A 20,566-nucleotide genomic window follows, 5' to 3' on the forward strand; every position below is an offset into this window, starting at 1 on the left:
CGCGCAATTAGCACCAGAATCTCTGTTTTCGACACGGTGTGCGTGAATAAAGGCTTGCAGAAAAAGCATTTTATTTGGAGCCTGAAACTATTTAACTCGGGGAAAGGGGATCCCGCTGGGGGGAGCCTGTGCTGCTGAAGGGATGACTCGGAGGCCGGCAGCGCGCAGGCCCCCAGCTCCCCAAAGCGCAGGAGCGAACGATTTTGTGCAATTTGGTTAGAAATGTATTTACTTAAAAGAGACGTTTTTAAAAAGTCTGGACAATCTTAAGTTTGTGAGCAGCTCTGTTCCCTTCGCCATCATCTTCTGCGCCACCCCCCCGCCTCCCAAACAGGCCACGCGGTGACACCTTGACCCAGTGGCTCTGGCCTCCACCGAGATGATGCAACGGCATCTCCGCAGACCTCCCACGGGCCGCAGACCAGCTTCTCAGGCCCGCGGGGCGGGGGGAGGGGGAGGTGCAAACTCCAGCTGAGGCTGCAGAAGTGAGGAAAAGCTCGGTGACTGCTCTAGGAAGCACTTCCTAACGGTGGGCTGATCTTTTGTGGCACTTCCCTGAATGCTTCTGTGTCCAGAATGTCCCACAGGTGTCCAGATATGGGTCCCCTCAAGGTGGCCAGAGCTAGTTTGGTTCCCTCAGGCTGTGAGCGGTGTCCTTCCACTTCCCCAACCAACTAATTTGAATATCACAGATGCCTTGAAAAAAAGGCTGTACTGAGCAAACAGTGATTTGTAAATTTTTTGGTCAAAAGATCCTTCAGGCTACCCTGACATTTGTGTTAACTTTCCTCTTCCCAGTCGTTTTCCTTTTGCAGAATACTGTTTTTCTCTGAACAGTATTTTCGGAATCTGAAGAGTATATGAGTGAATCTAAAGATCATTTTGGTGAGAATTAATTTCATTATGATAACGAAATCTTTCTATCCAAGAATATTGCACGTATCTCCATTCATCTAGGTCTCTCACAGTCCTGCGATAAAGTTGTATATTTTTTCCAGTAAGAAAAGTTAATAAAATTAAAAATTCCTTCAGAGAAACAGAAATTAAAATTTCTACCCCAAAGAAAAGCAAATGCACAAAATCTTTGCCTCCAATTTCAAGGGCCACGCAAACTCCTTGAAGTCTTCACATGGATGACCTAAGAGGTTACAGATTCTACTTTGGGGTCTCTCCTCGACTGTTACCTACAGGTGACAGGTAGAGGGTCAGATTAAAGAGTCTTGAGACACAACTTCAACCTGGGCATTCCATATTATCATCTGTCAATTCTTTATTAAAAAGCCTGAGGGGAGAAAGCAGTAGTCCAAAAGTTGTTCTTTATGAGAAGGGTTCGCTAGCACCGGGGCTGCTTCTGAAACATCCCTTGAGATCTTATTCAGCTCTTTCTACAAATGGCAGTAGTAATCACCTAGATAAATCTACCTAATTTGAAGGCCAGACAGGAAATTACTTTTTTTTTGGAAGAACCAATGGTGGCATTACGCTTCTAATCCCCACATGGAAATGATTCAATTTATCTGAGAAATTTATGTGGACAAGTAAGTGCAGCCATTATAGCAAAGTGCTTCCCTCACCAACTCCTGTCTCCAGGCTCCCCTTCCAGTTGGGCGGGGAGAGCACTGTGTCCTTACTTATATTTTTGTAACTGGCTCCCCCCGCTGGTCCTTCCAAGATTTCACCTCAAACCATCTAAACAAATCTGTGTGGCATCCTTCCCCAGCATTGCCCTGAGCTCACTACAACACTTCCACGAGTGGAAAATTGATTTTCCTTCAGGGAGAAGAATAACAACGTACAAAATTATAATGTAAAACTAATTTCTTTTCTTTATTGAAAATACATCTACAAAGTAATGCTTCTCAGTCCACACTGGGTGCATGCGTATACAGAGCCTGTGATGGGCTGGAGAGAGGATCGTCCAAGAGGACTTGCTTTCCATAAGAAATGGTTAGTATAAAAAAAAAAGATCACACTGTATAACAGAATTAATTTGACGTGATTAATTTTTGCTCTACTGGTGTCATGAGATGACAGCCACGGATATTAACTTTTGTAATGTATTTCCCAAATAGAGCCTCGGCATTAAACGGTTACTTCACCACAGCCTAACGTTAACTTTTTTTTGTACACATGTAACGCTCATGATCTATATAGAAAACGTCTCTAATTGTGTATTGGAGAGTGTATGTCTAGATTTTCAATCTGTTAGCATAATTAAGTCCATTCTTCACCATTTTCGGTCAGAAACTCAAGCACAGCTGGTACTGACAGCTCCCAGTCCATGTCTTTGAGTGAATACTCCTTAGGGGGTAAAAAAATTAATCTCCTCTAAACCTGGGAGCTGCCTCGCCTGAAACTAATGCCCCTGCTGGTTTTCTCTTGGAACCACATTGACAGCGTCTCTATACTGATTCATCTTCTACCATTTCTCTCAGGGACACAAACAAAATAAAACTGAACCCAATTCCAGCTAAAGGCTTTCAATGATTTGGGAAGTGGAATTCCAACACAAAGAAATATCTTGTTTCTCTCATCCTAAGAACTTTTGATTATAGTCAAAAACCTTTTCAAATAAGAGACCACCCACCCAGCTCCTGGACCTCTATTGAGAGAGAGGGAGAGAGAGAGCTCATTCATTTGACTTCTTCAAAATAGATATGAGAAGTGACCTTGTATTTTGATAAGCAGACTTCCTTGGGGGATGATTTTGAACTGAAGACAAAAAGTATTTCAGGTTAAACAAAATGAACCTCTCTATTTTAAATTCGTCCTTAAAGATGATCTATAAGCGTGGTGTTTTAAAAATCCTCTCTATATTGTCAACCATGCTCCACTCTTTCCTACCTGGCTCTTTAGTGTTCTGTAGTAAGACTATGAGCACCCTTGCTAGTTGCTAGTCTTACATTTTACTTTCTAAAAGTCTATGGTCAGTTGAGGAGTGGTGGGAGAATCCTTCCCAGAGCAGTCCCTTCCGTTTGGGAAGGGCAGGAAAGAAGGGAATACTTTCCCCCCATTGGGAAGAACTCAGCAGAGTTTCATGAATAATTCCACTCCTGGAATGGCCTCCAGCTTGGTGACTCGCATAACTGACATTGGACACAGGACCTGGTAAACCATACAGCCATCCCTCCCCTACTTAGAAAAGTTCATTCCCAGTAAGTATCCTTTTTGAAAGTCCCATGAATGATACTTGCTACAGGATGTTCCAAGGGGGAATAGAGGGCAGGCTCTTCTATGGTGTCACAGGATGTTTGGGCTAGAAGAGACCATAAAGGCATCCAGGGAACTCACCCATTTTACAGATGAGAACACTGAGGCCTAGAAATGAGATTAAGTTGCCTCTGGCCACTTGGAAATTTCACTTTATGTGGCTCCTCACAGCTGTGCTAGGTGTGTATTCATAGTGGCCTGCTAGTATTTGTATCAGGACACAAATCAGAAGAGAGACGGGGGAAAAAAACCCTTCTACTCTTCCATTGATAACTGATTGTAGTTTATCAAGTTGTTTTGATACTAAAACTGAATTGCATTCTGAAGGATTTTTAAATTTTGAAAGTTGATTTAAAAGCATGCTTTAAGCCTACTATTCGTTTGACTCTTCAGCTTATTAAAAAAAAAAATCACATTTGCAGTTCTGTGTGCCACGTAAACTCGCAAGATCTGATCTGACTCGCAAAATCCCCCCTTGGTTTTGGACGATTACTTCCCAATCCTATCAGAGTACAGGAAAAGGGAGGTAAGGGGCTTCCCGGAGAGAATGAGTTGTAACAGCTGGAAACATTTTACAGTGGTTTGCGAACACCTGCTGCTCCAGAAAACCGTTCTGGTGCTAGTCTACATCTTGGTTTCACTGTCAGTGGGTTTCTCAGTCTCGCTTTCCTGGGCAATCAGCTGATAGGGTTTCTTCATTTCATTCTCTTCGATCACGGAATTACCCATCTCGATGTCCCGGTTCTTCAGTTCGTGTCGGGACAAGTGCTCCACGATGCCGGCTCCGAGGGAGTCTCCCAGCACGTTGGTGGTGGTGCGGAGGCGGTCCCTGCGGGTGGGGGTGCGGGTGGGGGTGTGGGGGGCAGAAACACGGGGCTCCTGTGAACATCATGCAATGTCAACTCCTATTTTGAACCGGCTGCTAAATTTTAGAGGCAGCTTTTAAAATTCGGCTGGGTGCAACATCACATAATGGTCACATAATGCTCATAACAGTCGTTACTAAAAGTTCTACGGACACAGAGATGACCACTGTTGGTTACTAGTCCGGGTGCCTACCCACCGTGGGCAATGATCCCTCCCTTTCTCCTTCCATTTAAAATTTCTGTTTGCCTCTCCTTCCTACAATTCACCTTCTTTTATACCAGTAGTTCTCAAAGCGTGATCCAGAGACCCCTGAGATCAAAACTATTTTCATAATAATGCTAAGATGGTATTGGCCCTTTTCATTCTCATTTTTTCGTGAATGCCTGGGCAGGGTTCTGCAAAGACTACAACACAACACAGAAGATACCAGGACAGATGGAGTGCAGAAGCCACTAGGAGACCCCAGCTGTCTTGTATTAAGCCAGACACTAAGGAGATACCCAAAAAATGTAAAATGGCATCACTTTCCCCTAAATTTTTGGTTTGGCAAATGATTTTTATTTTCACAAAAATATTATTTATGTTAAGATGTGATGAATCTGTTATTGTAACCTCTAATGAATTTAACATTTAAAAAATTTCTGTTTTCCTAATATGATAAATATTGATAGACACAATTCACATGGATAAATGCTTTTAGGGCCCTCAATAATTTTTAAGTGTAGAGGATCCTTAGGCTAAAAGCTTTGAGACCCACAGCTTTATACTATAAAAGTGCTCATGGTAGTTGAGTGCTGACTGTGGGACCCAAGAGTGGGCTGTTTGTCATGTATCATTGCACATAATCCTCGTGGCACCACTGGGAGGTGGATGGCATTCTCATCTCCATTTTACAGAGGAAGAAACCAGGATGGCTGGGGAACCTGCCCAATGTCACACAGGGCTGGGACGCAAACACAGATCCGAGTGACTGTGAGACTCATGCTCTCAATGGATTACCCTCCTCCCGCTTACTGTGCCTTGAGCACACCCATCAACTCTTCATCATCCTTCTAGTGAAGGCAACATACAGTTGACTGCAGCACCCTCTGTATCCTTCTAGGCATTCACTTTGGGCATCCTGGAGAAACCTTTTTTGCAAGTGAAAGGGGATTTATGAGAGAAGAGATGTCAGCTAGAGGGGCAAGGGGACCATGGAAGAGAGATGAACCCCTGAAATTAGGGTCTGAGGGTACAGAGGGTACCTCTCTTGGAACTTTCCCCAGAGCCAAAAGTCAATTCTACTTAATGATACTAGTTCTCTTCCCCCTGCATGTCTGCCCTTCTCCCTGCTGGGCTCAGATGGGAACATGTGCACTGCATTACGCCATTGGAATGGGAAGCACAAGGAGGGCCTGAGCCAGCATGTGAGGCTGTAGCTCTGTTCTGGCCTCTGTGGGGATGTGTTGTGCAATTCAGAAAATGCCTTGCTGACTTATGTTGGCTTTGCAGACAGACAGTTTCCCAATCGCTGAATGGCTTTATGGGGTGAGAAGTGTAGTTGCCAGATGTGCCCCTTTTCCCCCTCCCCCTGGCTGATAAGGGCCTGAGTGCACTTGGTGTTTTGGGCTTGATTTCTAGATAAGGGCAGGGCTTAGGCGGTGAGGACAATTTAATCACAGGCCACGCTGCCCCTCTTGGTGGAGCCCTTTTGGCAGGTGTGCCAAGCTGGTACCCTGGAATAACAGAGGGGGGGCTTGTGACAGCGAGCCGGAAGGCAGTCCAAGCATACTCACAGGAACCAGTCCACGGCGATAATGAGCGTGATGTCATCGGTGGGCAGGCCCACAGACGTCAGCACAATGACCATGGTGACCAGGCCAGCCTGAGGAATCCCAGCTGCTCCAATACTGGCAGCTGTGGCTGTGATGCTGTTAAAAGGAGTTCCAAAACATAAAACATTTGTACACGTTCCCCCCAGAGAGTATTCCCTGCACACTATGCACGGGGGCGGTGATGTCTGACTGGACAAGTTAACAGAAGAGGCTATGCTTTAGACAAATTTAAATGAGGCTGTAAAAAACCACTGAGCTAACAATAATATTAATATTTACCAGGGGCTTATTAGGTGCCATCTGATATACCAAGAATGGCTTATCTCATTTGATCCTCATGATAACCCTTAGGAAATTGGTCCTATTATTATAGCTGTTTTTAAATGAAGAAATTGATGGCTACAGATATTTTTCACATACGTGAAATTATTTTATAAAGTCTAAAATACTGTATAGTTACAATAACAGTTTGTTTCCTACAATTCTTCTATGCAAGTAGAAGATTGTAAAGATACTGAACTTGTATGATTAGTGTGGTCAGAAAAAAAATCAAATTTATTAATTCCAAAGCAAAAGGATTTATGAACAAAGTTCTGTACCACCATAAACATTTTTTATGGAGGTAGTATAGACCCAATTTGTAAGGCACACAACCAGTCTAGGACTCTGTTAAATACCTATTTGATATAGGCTGATTCGAGATTGTGAAAATGTTTTATACATAGTAAAATATTACCTAGATATAAAGTGGAATTAATAAAAGTAGGTCTGTAGAAGAGACTGTTATGGTTCCCTTATATTGTTCCTCTTCTATGGTACTAGAATGTTTATCTGGCTGTCCAGAGTGAAGACCACATTTCCCAGGCTCCCTTGGAGCTTAGACTAAGTTCTGCCAATGAGATATGGATGAAAGTGATCAAGCACCTTGCAGGCTATGCCCCCCTCTGCTTCCCACTGGCTAAGATTTGAAGGTGGTGATAGGCTATCCTGGACTGCGTGGATGAGGGTAATACTCAGGGATGGTGGAATCAAAGCCTTGGTCCCTTACACCATATAAAACACCTACCAGCCTTGAGGGTTTTGTGGAGCAGAGCTGCACCACATGAGAGACAGAGTCACTCTTATCATTATTATAATATTTTACTGACTTACATGCAACAGAGCCTTTTTCATTACTCAGAGCTTTTCAACCAGTATGCCAAGGTATGCCCAAGAATAGGTTATGGTGAGCTAAAATATTGCTCTTCCAGCCCCAGAGATAGACTGTGCTCAGGGCTCCCAGAACCCCCAGGCCAGTCGCATCTGGCTGTGATCAGTTTCATTTTTTTTTTAATTGTAATGAATCCTATAGCTATTATTATTTTCCAATAACTCAAAACATATATACGGAGTCTAAGATAACTTATTTCTAGATAAACATATATGTGTACACACACACACACTCACACACAAAGTAGGGGAATTAATGGAGATTAAAAATAGACTAAAGTGACATAAAAACCAAATGCAAGCCATAAATCTGGATTTTATCTTGGTCTAGGGGAAAAAGTTATAAAAGACATTTTTTGGGGGCAACTGGGGGAAATTTGGGTATAGATTAGATATTCTGGAAGTATTTTAAAGATTCTTACTATTGTGGTTATGTAAAAAATGATCCTTATTCTCAGGAGATGCATGCTGGACTAAGTATGTAAAATGTAATGAAGGCCGAGAAAGAAAGAAGCAAAAATGGTAAAATGTTAATAATTGTTGGATCTAGGTAGATATTTGTTGTCATATTATTTCAACTTTCCCATTTGTAAGATAATTTTTATAATAAAAAGTTGTGAAAAAAATCTGACTTATTTTGATATCCAAAATAAATTGTTAATAATAATTAACACACACACACACACACACACATGCAATGAAGAGCAGAGTCTGATCTGGCTTGTGAGGCTTAAATTCTCCCTTACACACGTATAGGTCTGTTGTGCATAATGGACTTTCAGCAAGCAAAAACAGGATTATAATAGCATATACACATGGATATGTGCTGGCTATCTCCAGAAGAATATAAAAGAAATTAGCCAGCAACAGTGGTTGCCTCTGGAGAAGGAAAGTAAAAAATTAGGGGAGGGTATAGAAAGGATAATTACTTTTCACTAGACACCTCAAATAAAATAGTTAAAAAAAATAGTCCACAGAAATAAAATATTCAACCTATTTGTCAACGCGGTCTTTCCTCTACTTTATACTGCCTAAAAATTAACCCAAGAGAACACGTTAATCCAGTTTTTCAAGTGTATTTAAATTTTTTAATATTGACAATAAAAGCTAACATTTTATTTTTTTAAATTTTTAAAAGATTTTATTTATTTATTCATGAGAGACACAGAAAGAGAGAGAGAGAGAGAGAGAGGCAGAGACACAGCAGAGGGAGAAGCAGGCTCCATGCAGGGAGACTGATGTGGGACTCGATAATGGGTCTCCAGGATCATACCCTGGGCCCAAGGCAGACGCTCAACCGCTGGGTCACCCAGGAATCCTAAAAGCTAACATTTTAAAACTGAAGTATAATCTAACATTTTTAAAAAGATTTTATTTATTTGACAAAGCACAAATAGGCAGAGTGGCAGAGAGAAGGAGAGGGAGAAGCAGGCTCCTTGCTAAGCGGAGAGCAAGATGCAGGGCTCTATCCCAGGACCCTGGGATCATGACCTGAGCCAAAGGCAGACACTTTACCAAATGAGCCACCCAGGCACCCCTAATCTAGCATTTTAAAAAAAGAGATATCCATACTATGTATTCTGTAGATTTTAAAAGGAAAGAGCTAAATGTTTTATTGATGGTATATTGATAAATAAGTCAATCCACTGACAAGCAGTATGTATGGCATGATTCCATTAATTTCAAAAAAAAGTTTGTGTACTTCCTAAAGGAAGGAAAGATCTTTATACCCCAAACAGTAACAGTGGTGACCTATAGAAAGATGGGGGATGATGGTGGCAGGGAAGTTATATTTTTTATCTTCTACATTTCCATATTATTAGAATTTTATTATTAATAAATGCATACATCTGTAATTTTAAAAAAATGAATAAAAATATCTAAATATAAAGAATAAAGCTACCGCCACAAACCCCAACCTCCTGCTTATGGTTGATCCCCTTTCCCACCAGTTTCTTCAGCCACTCCTTGATCACCGACTCATCATTTAAAGGCATTCTTAAGAAACTGTTGTGCAGAATTTTCTTCATACCTGATCGTAATAATCTGTCCAAAGTTCAGTTCAAAATTGTTAACTTGAGCGATGAAAATGGCAGCCAAAGCCTCATAGAGTGCGGTCCCATCCATGTTAATGGTGGCACCCACTGGGAGCACGAATCTGGTGACACGTTTGTCCACGCCATTGTTCTCTTCCAAGCACTTGAATGTGATGGGTAGGGTAGCAGAACTGTCAATGTTTAAAAAAAAAAAAAAAAAAAAAAAAAAGTGTGTCAGCTGACCATCCAGATCCTTTAGACCATGACTCTGTCTTTGGTATTTTGGACAGAGTTCCTTCCTCTCCTTTGTCCTAATTTAAAGGGAACTAAGTGAGCACTTGTATAAAAAGGGGAACAGGGATAAAACAGCGTGGGTCCCGTCACTGGGTTATTTGGTAGCTCTCCCGCTGCTGGGTTGTTCTGTGAGGCATCACTTGTGATTATCCCCCTATCTCCACAGCCTGTGCTGAGTGACTCTGCCATCTTTCCCTCAGGCACAGGTCAACTGGAAGAGAAAGATGACGGTGGGAAGGAAAGGAACAGCTGATTTCCACTTGTCTCCCAAGAGGGTCTATAGCCAACCATTCCTTGAATCCCAATGAGGTCTAATTAGCACCTAAGTGAAAATGCCAATTCACATGCCTGGAAGTTTAAAACCCAGGACCATCTCCCTCCCCCTCCTCAACACCCATACCAAGACACTGGATCAGAGTTAAGTTTGAGATACATTTTCTGATAGGAGTAAGCCACATATATGTACATACGTACCTGGAGGAGGTTCCGAGAGCTGTGATGAGTGCTTGCAGCAACCCTCCGATAAAAACCCAAGGGTTTTTCCGTGTTACCAAGAAGTAGAGGAGGGGCAGGACGATGACCGCGTGAATGAGCAGGCCGACAATGACTGTCACTGTGTACATGGCAAGCTGCCCCCCAATCACTCCCATGTCTTCCATCTCAACAATTTTCCCTGCAATCAGGAAGAGGATGCCCAGAGGGGCGTACCTATGTAGAAGCAACACATGCACAGTTGGAAGTCTGATTGCCAATGAGCTACTCCACAGAAACTATCAAGTGACAAGAAAACACGACAAGAGAGTTGATTTCCAAACTTTCTGTGTCCAGGATACCATTAGAACTTGCAGAACTGTCAAGTTTTTTTTTTATTTATTTATTTATTTATTTATTTATTTATTTATTTATTTATTTATTTTTTAAATATAAAGAACACACAATAAGGCTTTCCTCTCAGAATTTCTCTAGGTCACATTTTTTTTTCCTCCTGAACCTATGAAAAAAAGACAGGTTCAGAGGATTTTTTTTTTTTTTACCCACCTCTTTTTTTAGATCACCCTCCTTTCACCCCACCTGGGTCACTTCTGTGGTCCTCAGATGCCACCCAACTCCCCCTGCCTTTTGTTCTCCTTCTAAGGACTCTGAACAGCTGGAATCCAATGAATAATATCCAGAGTTTTGGGAGCATCTCCCACGTCAGGGCCTACTTGCTAGTTAAAGCAAGATGCACACAATGCCATTTCAGTGTTTTAGATTTCCAGTCATCTCTCTTAACCAAAGTCCATTTTTATTATATTTTCCTACATTATGTACCACTTACAGTATTACTTAGTATTAGTCTTCAAATCAACTCTTAAATAAATTTACCCTGAGAATAAATTTTATGTTACAGTGCGAATGGAAAACTAGTATCATTTGCCATAGACTGAAGTCAACCAAATAATAAATTCAAAGCTATTAAAATTAATAATGTGCAGGTATGTACTACCACAATCAGGTTATAGGTGCTCTAATTAAGTAATTATCACTCACAGGCTGCTGCTGACATTTGTGATCTTCCCCCTGCAGGCTGGCAAGAATGAACAACTGAGACACAAAATAACTCATACGTATAACAACTTTGTTGCATAAAGGTCCCTCTGCCCCATTTTCAACTCTTTGTCTGATGGGCTCAGTAAACTACAACCAAACTCACGTTCCTAAAAACAGAGGGGCCAATCGCCCTTAGGAAGGGTCTGCTGGGAACTGTGCAGGTCTTATTTCAAGTTGAAAAATACAATGCTTCTTTTAAAAGTCCTTTCAAACACAGGCCAGGAAATTATAAAAGTACCTGTTTTCAGAAAAGTAATAACTCAATGTTGAATGTGCAGGCGAATGTACAGTTTGAAAGCTACATGTGAGGTTCATTCAGCAGCCTTGAATGGGCTTCTTTCATAAAAGGGGTGAAAGGTGGAGGCATTTTAATAATATGAAGATAAATGTCCACTTTCAGCTCTGCCAGGATTTCAAAGGAGAGGCCCCAGGACTTCAACCCAGGGTTCCTGTGGAGACCACATTCTGATCAGTCTTCAAGCCCAAGTTCATATCCACCTCGTACAAGCTCCTGAAAAATAGATTTCTCCGGACTTTGGTGGCAATAAAGACAAAGGACATTTTTAATCACATTGGGGGGTGCTTTTCTTAGAAATGGATGCTTTCCTCCCTCCAGGGCCAAGAAGGAGTCTGGGTTAGAAATAAAGGATAAAGGAAAAGTAACCCCCACACGAGGCCTAAACCAATCAAAGGGCTCTCTCCCAGCTGGTGAGAATTTACTTTCCAAGGTCAATCAATGTTCTTCTGCAGATTTAATCTTTTCCTTTGTGTCCTACTCTCAGCTTTATTTCAGGGAAGTTTTGTTATAAATTGTGGATTGGCATTCTTTAACACTTCCCACGAGTCCTTCAGGCAGGCAGCAGGACTGCCATTTTACATTTCTTTCCTAGCGGACGAGAGGAGATCTCACTTCTTCTGATGGTCAAGGGGCCTCTACATTTGCTTTTCCCTCTACTGTGAATTCTCTTCTGTTGGCACTGTGTGTTGCTAGTTTCTCCTGGTCACTCAGATCTTAGCAAAAAAAAAAGTCACCTCCTCAGAGGCCTTTGTGCATCATTCCGGGCAAATTTTGCGTTTCCTTCATAGTCACTTTTTATCACATCACATAAAATAAAATCTGCTGCTGTCTTTATTTCTTCACAATGCTTGTTACTGAGGCATTTGGTTGATTTGTTTATTTTCTATGTCCCTTAAAAGAATATAAGTTCTAGGACATCCTTGTCTGTTTTCTTCACTGCTACGTCCAGAGTGTGTGCCATTGTGTGCTCCATATACAGTTGGCACCTAATAAATAGATATTGAATGAATAACTAAATAGTTATAAAATGAAGAACTAAGGAATGGGATCCCACCAGCACTGGAGTAAAGAAGTGGACACGTTTCAAAAACAAGGAGGCAAACTTATTGAGAGTGGCTTGCAGATGGGTTCGAGGCCACTACAGGCCCAGAAAACCATTGATTTTCTTGTGCTTACCCAAGTGAGATGGTTGCAATTGGCCATCCTGCCTGGTGGCGTCTCCCTCAGTACAGAACACATGTTGATGGCAATAAACATCTGTATACAGCATATATAGCAAATAGAAATACGTACCACATTATCACTGCTACCAATCTCATGATGGCTTCATTAAGAGAATCAAAGAATTCTCTCAAGGCTTGCCCTTGCTCTTTCATGTTTCCAATCACAAGTCCAAAGCACATGGAGAAGACAACTAGTCCCAGGGCATTGACCCCATTCACAGACCCTGGAACTGGGATCAACTCCTCCGTGATCCTTGTAAGAGTCTCCATGGCTTCCGACACATTGTTTATCACGGCAGCCATGAGCGTCTCATTGGACTGGATGGGCACTTTAAAGCTTCTCTTCTCATAGTTGGTTTTAAACTTAAAAAGAAAAGGCACAACAAGGATTAAAGGTGATTTTTGTTTTCTTCTACTTTTCTATTGTCCAAATTTTCTATAATTACATACATTACCTTGTACTCAGAGGATAGTATTATAGAAGTTATCTATCATCTATCTAATGTGTGATAAACCTCTACTACTTCTTCAGCAGGGACACACATACATTCAAATACAAAACAAATCATAACAAGAAAGAGGTATGTGGTTGAAGGTGCTGAACTAAACGTACACATGTGCTTTTGCTTTCTTCTGAAACCCTAATAAAATGGTTATAATGGGCTTTTAAAAAACTGTAAATCTAAATATTCACAACAGTCCCTTTACTTTCTATAGGATCATGCTATAGGATCATGGACAAATCACCAAATGTCATTTTGGTCTTATTTACGTTGGTGAAGCAGAAATGGCCACAGTGGTTCTACCTCACAGGGCTGTTGTAGTGACCAAATTAAGCAGAATATATGAGAATATCTTATAAATTTTAAAGTAAATTTTTAAAATTGTAAAGTACACTAAGGTTGGCTAATGGTGCTCAGTAACAAAGGCCTGTGGAGACTAGACTTAGCTGGAGATTTCAGTGAATACTAAAAATTTAAAAATCCCCTATACACCCCTATGTTTATAGCAGCATTATTTACAATAACCAAATTATGGAAGCAGCCCAAGTGTCCATCAATAGAAGATGTGGTATATTATACAACGGAATATTATTCAGTCATAAAAAGAATGAAATCTTGCCATTTGCAATGACATGAATGGATCTAAAGAGTACAATGCTAGGTGAAAAAAGTCAGGCAGAGAAAGATACCATATGATTTTACTTATGTGAAATTTAAGAAACACAACAAAGGAAAAAGAGAAAGAGAGAGAGGTTAATCAAGAAATAGACTCTTAGTTATAGAGAACAAACAGTTGGACCAGAGGAGGGGTGGGGGGATGGGAGGTGGGGGGTCAATAGATGATGGGGATTAAACAGCACACTTATGATGAGCACTGAATAACACATAGAACTGTTGTGTCACTATATGGTATACCTGAAATTAATATAACACTGTATATTAACTATGCTGGAATTAAAACAAAAAACTTAATTATGTTTACAAAAAATTTAAAAATCCCAAAACAATAGTTTTAAGGCATTTCTGATAGTATTCTTTTTTTTTTTGTATCACTTCTTAAGAATAGATGCTTGATTAATAGTTGAGGATGACAAGCCAATTCTCAAGTCAATAAAGGAATTTCTCTTCTTATTCAAGGTAGGGTCTTTTCCCAACAACTTCTGTATAGATGTCCCAGACAGAAGATGCCGTGTATATGACTGTGACCATATAAAACAATTAAGCCCATCCATCTATGATTTTAATGAGAGCAGAATTCCTGGCCTTTATGTTGATAGTGGTAAAGGATCAGAGAGTAATAATGTACGGATATTGACCGGACCTACAGTCTAGGAAGAAAGCACAGCTGTACACGAAGTGCTGGGCCATTTCTCGACCAAGAGCGAATGGGAGACTTTTTTGTCTGATGGGAAACCACTAGTTTCAAATATAGCCAGCTGTCAGTAATGTGGACACATCCCTGAAGAATCATTGATACCGTTGGTAGTTCTAAGTAACAAAGAAATTGGCCCGTTTTGGTCTCCTGTTCCAATCAATTCTCAAATCTCTATTTCATTGGGATGCTTATGCATTTTATGGATTATCTAGGGTAGATTTCCAATCCTGATTAGCCTTTCCTATGGCTTCAACTCTTTCCCCTTGGACACGGTTTGTAGCCTACAGAAATTGAAACCTCATTTGCATTCTGGTCTAAGACAAATAGACCTGGGAAGATACATTTGCTTCCCTTTCAAAATCCTGTAAATGCAATCCAAAACCAAATACAATAAATCTGCTCGAGTCAGCACTTTTCCCAGTGCTGCTAGAAATCAGCATTTTTGATGTTGCCCAGTGCCAGCTGACTAACTGGAATAGTCAGCCCCATGGTGCTGGGGTTGGCTGGTTGGATTGAAAGGGGTATATTATTTATGGTTATTGCTGGTTTTGAATAAAGAAAGTTCGATTTTGGCTTCTTAGACTTTTTTTTTTTTAAAGAAGGGATTCTGTTTGAATTTTGCAGTGTGTACATGCATTAGCTATTAAAAATAGTCAATAAAAATTTAAAAAAGAGAGGAGGGAAACCAAAGGGCGACTTGTATGTGTAAAACTTAGTCCTCCACAGGGTTGGGGTTTTATTTTGTTTGTTTTACAGATTCTAAGCAGAAGGGTTAGGGATTTATAACTAGGATGAAGTGACACCATTATTTAACCTAGAATGTCTAACGGTTTTCCTTTTAATCTTTTGGGCAACAAAGCTTTTTTATTCAGATGAAGTTAGAATGAACTTTACCCCTTAACTGTAAAGTATATTTGTACCCATAACAGAGAGCCAAGAATTGCCTGGATGTAGGCTAAAAGAAACTGGAGATCACTATAGCCTCTACGCGGGTGTCTCATCCCTCTCCAGGAAGCAGAGAGCAGAAAGAAGATAAAATTTGGAGTCAACACAATGGATCTGAATTCTGGATCTACCATTTATTACTCATGAAATCTTGTGCCTATTAAATATTCCTTCTGAATTATAATATATGAGTTGCCTCATCAATGAAAGAAAGACAATGGGGCACCTGGGTGACTCAGTCAGTTGAGTGTCTGCCTTCAGCTCAGATCATGATCCTGGAGTCCTGGGATCAAGTCCTGTGTCCAGCTCCCTGTTCAGTGGGAAGTCTGCTCCTATCTCTCTGCTGCCCCTCAGCTTATGCTCTCTCTCACTCACTCTCTCTCTCTCTCTCAAATAAATAAATAAATAAAATCTTAAAAAAAAAAAAAAGAAATGAAGACAATTATACCCATCCCATTCATGTGAGGACCAGATATAACATTAGTGTTTGGCATATAGTAGGCATTCAAGAAATGATGATGCCATTTCTGATATGGTTCATCCTTTAGAATCCACAAGGCTCTTAGTAGACTTTTCAAAACCAATCCATTGATTTTTTTTAATTAAACCCAGAAACTTGAATCCTCTCCCTAATCTTTAAAACAAGTTGTAAATGTGTCTACTGGAGTTTGTTTGCTTGGTGGGCTCTTGTGTGTGGAATGTGGGGGCACAGAGAGGGAGGGAGTGTCCTGATTGGCCTTCTTAATTATTAACAGAGACTCAAGGAGCTATTTGTATGCAAGACTTACATAGTATCTGGCAACTAATAAGCCTTTAATATAAGGTAAGACCTCCCCACCCGCTGCAAATTCTCCAGAAAACCCTAGTGCTTTCCATCTGGTTGGCAAAAGAGTGTTTCCTATTGCAGAGAAATGGAAAAAAAAAATAGAATAAACAAGAGGGTCCCACTGTTTGGTATGCCAAAGAGGAATTTCAAAAATGCATTAGTGGCTATAGAGTGTTTACCTGTTTAAAGCAAGCTTCCACCAGATTTGGAGGGAACATATTCCTGCAAAGAAAATAATGGTCACTTGAAAAGTTTCTCAAATAATAAATTTGCTTCTTAAATACTTTTTCATTGTGTCTAAGGTAAAGATTGTATTGAACTAAGTGGCAAATGGATAAAAAGATTTTGGTAGATTTTACAACTTGAAATGGGACATATGGTCATCCTTCTGTGGGGCCCACGTAGTTCATATTTTTTCAGAGAAGTCTGTCCTTCTGTCAGACAGTGGGATTTAAAAATTTGTCAGTATATCATCAAATCCTGATCCCAGGAATAACCAAAGTGAGAATATGGAAACACCTTTGGTTATAAACATTCTGGTTAACTGAGGCATTATTTAATAGTGGCCAGTTTGATATTGTTCCATGTCTAGGGACCAAATGTTTTGAATCAAATGTCAAGGTCAGACTGTGCAATTGTGTTCTCCACAAAATCTTCCCAAAGGCCACATGGGGGATGAGATATTGACTTGGAATTGCTGGAGATTTTGAGCCTCGTTGGTGACCAATGGGGAAATGTCCCACAAAATTTAAACTTGTGGTCCATGTGGCAAGGATTGTCACTCTCTCAGAGCAGTGTTTGAGTTCATGGCAGGGTTCAAGGGGCCACAATCTAGCTGAGGAGTCTCTAAATAGCTGTGTGAACTTGGCCAAGTCACTATACCCATTTAGGTCTCTGAGATTTATCTCTTGAAGAGATTGGGAATAAACTATCCAGCAGTTGTGTGCTATCCAAGTCATATTTTTAGGTCATCAACTCTTGTCTGTCCCTTTCTTCTTACTGCCTAGACCATCCTGTTTCCTTTTCCTTCCTATCTATGCTCTATGGGTCTGTTTCCATAAATCCTGATAGAAATGTGAGTTCAGGAGATTTCAGGAAAAATGCTCAAGCCAACTGACTGGCAGGGATAGGCTACTCATACACCTACCACTAGAGCAAGGAGAGGCAGAAATACATAGCACTCTGATGGATCAACTGGACTTAGAATGACAAGATCCCGATTCTTCAAGCAAAGAGTAGAAATTATACAGAAAGAGAATTTAATAAGATCCTCCTAACCTAACCTAGCTGATGGTAAAGTTCATGAAAAAATGGTGAAAAGCCTTAATTAATTTTATGAACTAAATAAAATCATAGCTATTGGGGGACAACTTGATATGAAATAATGTTATAGGGTGGCTTCTTACCGTCAGGTAATTGTGATTAACTCCCTAAAAAGGGTTTTCAAGAAGAGGCTCTACAGGCCTGGGTTGTGCTTATTCTATATAGATGAGACAAAGTCATTCATGGTAGAAACAGAAGTGCTTCTGAAGACAGCCTTTTTCCTCAAATCTCTCTTGAATCTACTTGCCACAGACCCGTCCCTTGAGATGGCATGTGAAATCAAGTCCCTAGGGGTAGTTTCTTTCAGATGATCAATGGGGGAACATCTAGAGTAGGCATCTAGGATTGGCAAACCAGTCACTTTGTAAGGAAATTGTACAGAAGGGAGGGAAGGACTTGGTTTTGGGAGGACAGGCTGGGAAGGCTACATGGTGGAGGAATGCTGAGCAGGTGAGAAATCTAGAGGCCTGTGTGCTGGGATATATTCCATTTGCCCTTCTAGATGCACTCTCTAGCCTGCTCTGTGCACTGGGAGGCTAACCCCTTAGGTTGTAGCATGTGGGCTTTCTTGCCTTCTGGCTTCCTTTTCGGGTTTGTCCAGTGGGATGTATTAGCAGATCACAGGGTAGCAAGAGAGAGAGAAGTGGTTGTATGTATTCTTCACCTCTCTCTTTGACAGGGTGGACAGCAACTCTCTCCATCTAAATTAGAGCTGTTGTTGTTATCATATGGCTCTTTCCCAAGACCACAGCTCTTCCTGCATTCCTTCCTTTGCCCCTCAGAACTGGGGATGACAAGAAAACAGCTTCCTATGTTGGTGGTGCCTCACCATCCCTTGTAGGTTCCCTTAACCCCGCCTGTACCTTTACCAACCCTTTTTACTGATCCTTTGGAATATGCGATACGCTTCCTGCCAGGACCTGACTGATGCAAGGGCAGGTGTGAAGAGAGAGCAAGCAGGAAGGTGCCAGGATCAAACCTTGGTTTACTTCATGGTTCCATGTGAGATGACTCTACAGTCAAGTCTGTTTCAAGTATTGGATAAAACTCATTTGCCATCAGTGTATGGTTTATACCCAAAACAATGCTAAAGAAGCCATCCTTTAATCTTTTACTGCTGGTTTGCCAAATCCTTTCTTCATAAAGAATATAAAAGGAAAACCTTAGGACAGGAATGACCAGATGATCTTTAAAGTCCTTTCTGGACAGAAGTTGTGTATAACAGGTGATGATACAGATGACAGGTTTTAAATTAGAAGAGTCCAATCAACAGGCTATAGTTGAATAAAAACTAGCTTTAAACAGCAAGACTTGAGAACAGTAGGATAAGACTTATTAATATTCCAAGGTAAGCTGCAAAGCTGAGAGAACTGAGTGGGTCAGATTCTGAATCCTAAAAGCAAGGCACTCAAAATCTATATCCTCTCTTTGCTCTTCTCACCTCTTTCCCAGGAGATCAGAAAATAAAACCTTTAATTTCTGCTAGAAAAAGTAAAGATGAGACCTTCGTTTCAAGCCCAGTGAGGCTGGTTCAGTTAGATACCTGTTCTGCAGTTTGATGAGCTCCCCAAAGAGAGGGGCTGAGTGGTCAACATATACCCAAAGGTATGGGCTTGCAAGGACATACCTGATCAAGTCCAGGAAGGCGTCTGCAGCTGTCACTTGTACAATTTTGCCTTCTCTGTGCATGTTTTCCTTTGTGCCCTTCCCGGGATGGATGATGATGACAATGATTATGCCAATCACCACGGCAATGATGGTCGTAGTCATGTAATAGACTACCGCTCGCATTCCCATCTTCCCTGATGCCTTACTATCTAGGGCCGCCATCCCTGGTGAAGGCAAACAGAAGGAAATTTTCAGGAAGTCAGTCCAAGGAATTCTCCAGAGAAAGGTAAAGGGAAAGTAATTCCTTCTACACCCCCCTACCCTCATTCCACCCAGCAATGGGATTTTACACAAGTTACGAGAACTTGGCATCAGATTTCATCAGGGCATCATAAGAGGTGAAGGGAAAAAGCCAAAGAATGGCTAGTCAACAGTCTTGTCAGCAAACACCTGATCACTTGTTTCCTGTCTCAAGAGTTGAGTTCACATGGCTCTCTAATGATTTGAAAGGGCAATCAAATTCTTACTGGTTGGGGAAGCTATGAGTGTAAATAGTGAGTGGTGTGTATGTATCTGTAGATGAAGAGATATTTAAGAAAAATTTCTGGCAAGGTAACCTGAGCATATCTCAAGTCACTGTGGTGACTCACATGGATTAACTGGCATTAAATTGTTAAAAGACCTATTATTTTATATGTGTGCTTGTGAGTCTTTTTTTTTTTATGTTTGTAGGCAAAATTTAAGCCATTATTCGGATCATCTCACAACTTATCTTCAATTTGCATTTAAGTTAGACATTGGTTATAAAGCCAAAGTTCTCAAATAGTTTCTCTGTGGTTTTGTTTCTTCTCAACTAAATTAAAAAAAAATTCTCTTTTTTGGTGGGATTCTTCTTATCTTTCCACCTTCTCCCCTGGGCATGGAGTACCTCATCTCATGTTAAACATCTTCGCCCCCTCGTTTTCAGGACATCTTCAAAGTCTACCTCAGGCGAGGTGTTATCCTAGGTAAAAAAGGAGGTGTGACTTTCAAGATTTCCCTTCCTGCTCTAGCAAATGGAACATATCTTAACGTCTCTTGGGATGGTAAAAAATTGGAAAGGATACAAAACCTTCAAAAGATTAAATTATAATAATATGGGCTCTTCTGCTTCATTAGATATTTCTTCACTTTTCTCCTTTCTCCTCCCTAATCTCATGAAAACACCAAAATCTGATTATAGTATAATCCAGTCATAACAAAGGGGACTATTTTCTTTATTTAAAATTGTGTTTTTATAAATGTATTAAAAGGTTATACTGTATTCCAGTGATCAGTATCAGATTCTAATAGTGATTTAATCTTTAGATAGTGACTGTTCATAACCGACATATTTAGAATAAGGTATAGTATTGAAAAAAATAGTATCCATGATTGGGCTAGGTTAGCCCAAAAAATGTGATATA

The 20,566-nt window shown here is 40.6% G+C and overlaps 1 protein-coding gene across 1 annotated transcript in view; it reads right to left on the minus strand.

Annotated features, from left to right (window-relative positions):
- Positions 1-1,800: 1,800 nt before the first annotated feature.
- SLC1A3 (solute carrier family 1 member 3) overlaps positions 1,801-20,566 on the minus strand; it is a 78,169-nt gene continuing 59,403 nt past the window's right edge. Inside the window, exons 4-10 of the mRNA XM_077896204.1 lie at positions 19,141-19,345; positions 16,370-16,412; positions 12,612-12,904; positions 9,905-10,138; positions 9,133-9,327; positions 5,853-5,987; positions 1,801-4,039 (exon numbers count right to left, since the gene is read on the minus strand). Coding sequence (XP_077752330.1) covers positions 3,835-4,039; positions 5,853-5,987; positions 9,133-9,327; positions 9,905-10,138; positions 12,612-12,904; positions 16,370-16,412; positions 19,141-19,345 — 1,310 coding nt within the window. The 3' untranslated portion in view covers positions 1,801-3,834. The remainder of the gene's footprint in view (positions 4,040-5,852; positions 5,988-9,132; positions 9,328-9,904; positions 10,139-12,611; positions 12,905-16,369; positions 16,413-19,140; positions 19,346-20,566) is intronic.

Source organism: Canis aureus, chromosome 4 (assembly GCF_053574225.1).
Source record: "Canis aureus isolate CA01 chromosome 4, VMU_Caureus_v.1.0, whole genome shotgun sequence".
In the NCBI taxonomy this organism is placed as follows: domain Eukaryota; kingdom Metazoa; phylum Chordata; class Mammalia; order Carnivora; family Canidae; genus Canis; species Canis aureus.